This window comes from Passer montanus, unplaced genomic scaffold (assembly GCF_014805655.1).
Source record: "Passer montanus isolate IOZ18808 unplaced genomic scaffold, ASM1480565v1 scaffold7, whole genome shotgun sequence".
NCBI classification, from domain to species: Eukaryota; Metazoa; Chordata; class Aves; order Passeriformes; family Passeridae; genus Passer; species Passer montanus.
The window spans coordinates 8,736,156-8,742,276 of NW_024372147.1; the positions used below are offsets into that span (position 1 = coordinate 8,736,156).

At 39.2% G+C, this 6,121-nt stretch overlaps 1 protein-coding gene across 9 annotated transcripts in view; it reads left to right on the forward strand.

Annotated features, from left to right (window-relative positions):
* The first annotated feature begins 294 nt into the window (after window positions 1–294).
* Window positions 295–6,121, forward strand: part of NFIB (nuclear factor I B) — a 171,491-nt gene continuing 165,664 nt past the window's right edge. For 6 of the 9 annotated variants that reach the window (XR_005629925.1, XM_039729920.1, XM_039729921.1 and 3 more), the window contains exon 1: window positions 296–619. Coding sequence is in view for 8 of the 9 variants with exons in the window: in XM_039729920.1 (XP_039585854.1) it covers window positions 590–619 (30 nt within the window). In the remaining variant the exon portion in view is untranslated. Of the gene's footprint in view, window positions 620–6,121 lie in introns of all 9 variants that reach the window. The other 3 variants (XM_039729918.1, XM_039729919.1, XM_039729926.1) reach the window with 2 other exon arrangements.

A 6,121-nucleotide genomic window follows, 5' to 3' on the forward strand; every position in this document is an offset into this window, starting at 1 on the left:
CAGAGCGAGGACGGGCGGGCGAGCAGAGGCTGCCGGAGGAGCCCGCAGGCCGCGCCGCCCGCGCCGCCCGCCCGAGCGCGCCCCCGCCTCGGCGCGCCCCCGCGGCACGGTCCCGACCGCCCGGCGAAGTTTCGCTTGCCGTCGCTGTTCGGGAGCCTTCTGCTCCGCTCCGGGCTGTAACCTTGAACTTTCGAAAGCGTGGTGACAGTGTCGTGTTATTACGGCAGCACCATCAACTTCTGAAGAAAGAAAAAACACCGCACCCCCCACCCCCCCCCTCATCTGCAAAACAACCAGCAGCAGCAGCAGCAGCAAAAGCAAGACTCCTGCGCCGCCGACTACAAGAGGGTTAAAAGTGTAGATTGGATTTCACCCCGGGAAATCTAGCACACGGAGTGAACTTGAATCTTTGGCTATTTAAGGAGGACTGGGGTTTGTTGTGAAGTTGTGGTGATCCAGAGCAGAGCCCCGTCCTGATTGATTTCATCTTCCTTGAGTCTCAGATGACTGTAAAATGAATAGATGAAATTATTCCTTTTTGAGGCTTTTCTTAGGGGCTCTCCGGGCAGCGTGTTCTCAAAGCGAAGTCATGATGTATTCTCCAATCTGTCTCACTCAGGTATAGACGCTTTTATTTAATTTATTTGTTAATATATTTATTTTCACGTGTTTGTTGGGATTTTTTTTTGGTAATTTTTATATGTATGTGTGTTGTAATGAGTCATTGCTAGTAGTTGTAACGGGTTAAAGCACAGTCGTAAGTGTTTGCCAGATCCAAACTCCTCTCTCAGGAGGGAGTATTAAAGAATAAACTGTACCACGCCATTGTTTTGGGGAGATCCATTCAAAGTGTCACCCGTAGACAAATACTGTTAATTGTTGGTGCATAAGAAGTCAAAGGTTAACAAACTGGAAATGAGCATAATTATGCTAAAAAACCGTGTTTGAGAAGTATTGATTTGATTGGAATCAAGCGATTTGCACTCTTTTCAGCTCGCCACTTTACACACAGCCTAATGAAAGGGTTTGAAAGGAAAAGTGATTTTTTTGACAAAACACGACCACTGGCCGGTGTGAAGTAATCCCGTCTTATGCTTAATTAATAATATGCAGGCTGCCAACAATGAGGGAGATGTGAGAGGGGATGACCAAGCTGTGCAGTGTTTTCTCGCTCGGTTGTACGAGGGCAGGTCGCTTCCCCGCTGAAGTGTGGTGCTGGCCGAGCAGCGTGCCCTCTCCCCAGCACGGGGAAAGACCGACCCTTTTTTTACAGCCGCGCTTGCGGTCGCTTCTCGGTGCCGAGCGGCGGCTGTCAGCGGGACGGCGGGAGGGCAGCGCGCTGCGGAGCGGGGCCGCGGAGCGGGGCGGGGGGCAGTCCGAGCGGGGGTCCGCGCCGCGGCACAGCGCAGATTTTGAAACCTGAGGGGTTTCGGAAGCATGTTTGGGAAGTTCCCCGGGTGCCCCTGGAGCGTCCTCGGCCGGCGTACGGTAGATCGGCGAGCGAGCGCCGGGGCACCGGAGCCTTTTCCGGACGGTAAACCCTGTCTGCAAAGCCCGGGATAGTTTTCAGCTTTCGTGAAAGTCTGTCTTAGGAGGATGTGATGTAAACTGATTAAGCGATAACTGCTTGCTTCTACATTGGTGCAAGAAATAGCTAAAGAAGCAGAAAATGTGCGAAAGTAATGTCTGCTGCGAGGCTGCTACAGAGAGGCCAACGCTGCACTTACAGTTGCACCGTGAATAAATAAGTATGATTTAAGTTATTCCGCAGTTACAAACCATTGTAATTCGAAAGGACTAAAGTGTTCTTAAACTGCGAATGAAGATGGAAACAATGATAAGGCTTATTCAGTGATTGGACACAGTTCTGCAGTTTTTTGGCTGACACATTTTTTATTGTTTATATTTTGTTTGGCATCTAAGTGTGATTGACTTAGATATGGATATTTTCAGTAAGTAAACGTGAGCTGCAGTGGAAGAAAGCTGGAAAAAAGCGTTATTGAGATAATTTTTCTTCAAAAGAGAAACATAGGAAGCATTTTGTGTAACAGAGACGCACATGCTTGCAGGTACACACATAGAAATAACTACTTAGCATGGAATCTGTGGTTAGCAAAATTAATTCTGTGTAGGCTGTTTACCGTGTGAAATTATTGATGGGCTATAAGACCACTGCATCAAAATATAAACCTGACAGTACAACTTAAGAAAGGAGTTTTTGCATTTGAGATGCAGGTTTTCACAACCACTTCTTTTACAGTGGTAATTCATGATCTTGTTTCCTTCCCTAATGACTTTTTTATTAAATTACATTTTCTTTTTGGACTCATTGATGTAATAGATTTCCTCATTCTTTACAAATTTGTGTTAAAATACTGCACTCAGGTGTATAAAAAATTGCTACATTGTACTTCTACTGTCATTAATCCAAGAAAGCAGTTCCTGGCTTTTGTGCATTGATACTTTCTCCATAATATTTTACAGTCATGGTCTACCATGTGCCATGCAGGGACAGTTCCTATTTGGTGAGGCATACATGGAACACAGTTGCAGCAAATTGATTTTAGTTTGGAATCCTTTTCTACCTGCTTGGAACGATAAGAGAATTTTATAAATTATTTTTTCTCTATATAAATTAAAAATAAAAATGACACCAGTAATGAGAACTTAAACCGTGTATTCATTATTTGTTTAAGGCAAAAGATTGATTAATCTCACTTTGAGTAGCCACTGCATTAAAGCATTACTGCCACAATTGTTCTCTCTATTGTATTCTCTGTGTCTAGGACTCTTGCAGTGCACATCGACTGTGGTAGTGTATGTTCAGAAGAAAATTTTTTTGTAAAAGTAAACACAGAACACCTGTTTGGATGGAACTACTTATGAAAGTAGTAGTTCAGTTTGTGCCGAGACAGCGCTGAAGCACATTTTAATAACAAGTCCAAGATCCAAAGTACAGCTTTAAGACAAACCTTGGTGATTTAAGTGTTACCCATCACATTTACAATAAAAGTTTGGTGGGTGAAAATAACTCCAAGGTAGAAGAAAACTTACCAAATGCAATTTAATTTTGCAGGCTCCCTTCCTCTCTTTCCCATATACCTCTTTCTCTATGTTTTGGAATGACTGGAAACTGCATTTATCTGTCTTGCTGAGGCATGAATAGGATGCAGTTACTGCATGCCTTTTAGTGCTTGCTCCCTTGAGATATTTTTGCCGTGTTTTATTATGTTACAGTAGTCCAAAATCTCAGAATATGTAGTATTTTCTTTTGTGCCTATATGTTATTTCACTAGGCATAAGAAAATCCATGCAGGGAAGTTGAGTAGGTGAAGTTTTCAGTATAAAATTTCCATACTTCTGCCTGGTTTATTTATTGTACAATCCTCATTTTGAGCTTTCATGGGCTGATAGAAAGTTTAAAATTGAAAGATAGGAGAAGAGCACTGCATATCCTCTTTATATTTTCAATAAAGAAAATTTGGCCTACTTATTGTCATTAGATGACTGCTATTTTTTCTTTTCTTTACAAGCAACATAGATGTTATATAGTAACTTCCATTTTAATTTAAATTGCCAGTGCACAGTCATTCATCTTAACTATTTGATATGACATTTGAAAAAATCTTACCTTTATAAATCATTTAATTGCAAGAGCAACTGTGGCACATGAGCAAGTGCCACATAAAACCAAAAAATAATTCACTATTGTCCATATGAATATTAAGGAGGAGAAATAAAATTCTGTTGATATCTTTTTAGGAGATTTGGTGGAGAATGTCTGTGATTAATTGCAAATGTCCATTTAGGATCATTTTTATGGGCACTTCCCCATGTCAAGTAGTATTTTAATTTGAAAATATGCCAGGTGCACAATGAATAGCTCAAAAAATCTGATATAATTGCTTTCAAACAGGATGCTCTTTGCTGTGTTCCTTCTCAACATTTTTCACCTATACATATATCTTTAGGACTTAAAATACTGTGAAAGAAAAACCTGAATACAGTTTTTAAAAGGTGGGAGTTTCTGGTGTGTATGTTTTTGTGGGTTTTTTTCTCCCTATTTTTAAAAAGGAAACATTCAGCTACTATAGACTGGAATTTAATGAGTGAAATTCTCTATAACATTTTCATAGATATAAAGTGCTATATGTTATTATTGTTAATACTATAGGCATTACCTAAAGGCATAGTCAATCTGAAATAATTTAATAATTTATGATGCTCTTCTTCGAAATTAAAACTAGATGTGCAATATTCTACTAGAGTAGAATATGTCAATGTTTATTTTATTGCCATTTTAAGTTATAAATGCCAAAGTCTTTTTAGATGTAGGGAAAATTATAGTATTGAGGCAAAATTTAATTTCTTCCAAAGCTCCTCAGCCACCTGCCTTCACCCCACCTTTAGCTCCAGCTGCTAGAATTTTCAAAATCTGTAGTAAATCTGTTTTATTCAGCCTAAAATGAATTGTGAGGACTTAACACAGTACGGTCATTATGCTTCCACTAATTAAAAAAATATAAAATTCAATACTTCAATTAAGATGACTTCTGCAGGAGAAAAAATAAACTTTCTCTAATAGTTATAATTGAAAGGGAAAAAAGCATGGCATCAGAAAACATATGAAGATAGGGAAGTCTTATCAAGGGCTGTGGTTGCTCAGAGCAGTACTGCCTTCCCACACAAAGAACAGATTGTGGTTTAACTCTTTCCACGGCCTAGTTTTATATGCCAGTATAGTAACAGAATTGTTCAAATCTCTGCTGGAAACTACTAATCAGTTTAATTGTTGCCTTTATAGGTCTTTGTCAAGCATCATACTGTAATGAAATTGTTTATGTCCTGAAGTATCTTCCTATATTGTCCCTCTGCTCTTTTTTCCCTTCCCCCTCCCTTTGATTAATTTATTTTTTTTCTATGAAGACAAAGTGATCATAGATAAACTGCTTGTAACTTTTCTGTTGTTTTCTGTTTGATTTGAAGATGGTTAGAGAAGAGAAGTAACTAGATCTAGTGGGTTTTGCGACATTCAGGAAATTTTGAAGTTTGTTTGAAATTCAAAGATTTAAATATGGAATTCTTTGCCTGAAGCTTCTACAATGGCAGTCTGCACTCTATAATTGAGACCATTAGTTATACTTTCATCATTTTTACCTAATGGAGTTAATCAGCCTATTGATTAAACATAATTCATTCCTTGTCTAGCAGCGTAACTAAAATAGTAGTTTGTTAATTGTATTCTTGAATATAATTGCATAAAAAAGGTTCAGTTTTAGTTTGATTGCACTGTGCCACTAAGTATGATGAGCAGTCTGCGTGGCATTTAAAGTTAAATATCCCTACACACAGGAAGAAAGATACCTCCCCTAAGGTCTCCCTTTCAACCCAAAATATAGTAATGTTTGATAAGCAGATTGCAGTGTTTTAAACAGCAGACTTGTTAATGGAAAATAAGTTTTTGGGAAAGGTCTATTTAGATATTAACATGAATGTGTAGGATGGTACTTTAAGCAGGCAAATGAAATTATTTTAATTGCTATAGGATGTGCCTGTAGACAACAACTAAGCATTACCTCCTTAATGCAATCCATATTGCTGCTAGGCAGAAGATAAGAACTTGCAGGTGAAGCCAGACAACAGAAAGGGATATTTTGAAACTGTAAATAAATGGCATGGGTTTCACAAAAGCAGCATTGGACCAGCGGTGGACTCATAATGTCTCTTTGCCACAGCATGTAGAAACACAAAGAATGCAAAGTTTGTGCCAAGTTGCCATTTTTCATTGTACACCTCAGATTGATTTTTAAGGGGTTTAGAATAATTGCCACACTCATATGATCAGTTAGCAAATTAACTGACTCTGTGGGGCTTCAAAATTCACAGTGGAACTGCTGGAAGAACGTAAATGTAATTTTTGTTCTCACCTTCATAAAGTCTTAATTTTACAGAGCTTGGGGGCGGTGGGAGGGAAATGAGAAGAGCTGAAAGTACAGAAGGTTCTGTTCAGGATTTGTATATGATATGTGTCTTTTGCCTGCTTTTCCTTACTGTATACTGGTTTCTCTAGTTACCACCACTGGAATGGTGCTGTTTCAGTGCTGGAATGTTGGACGTTTGA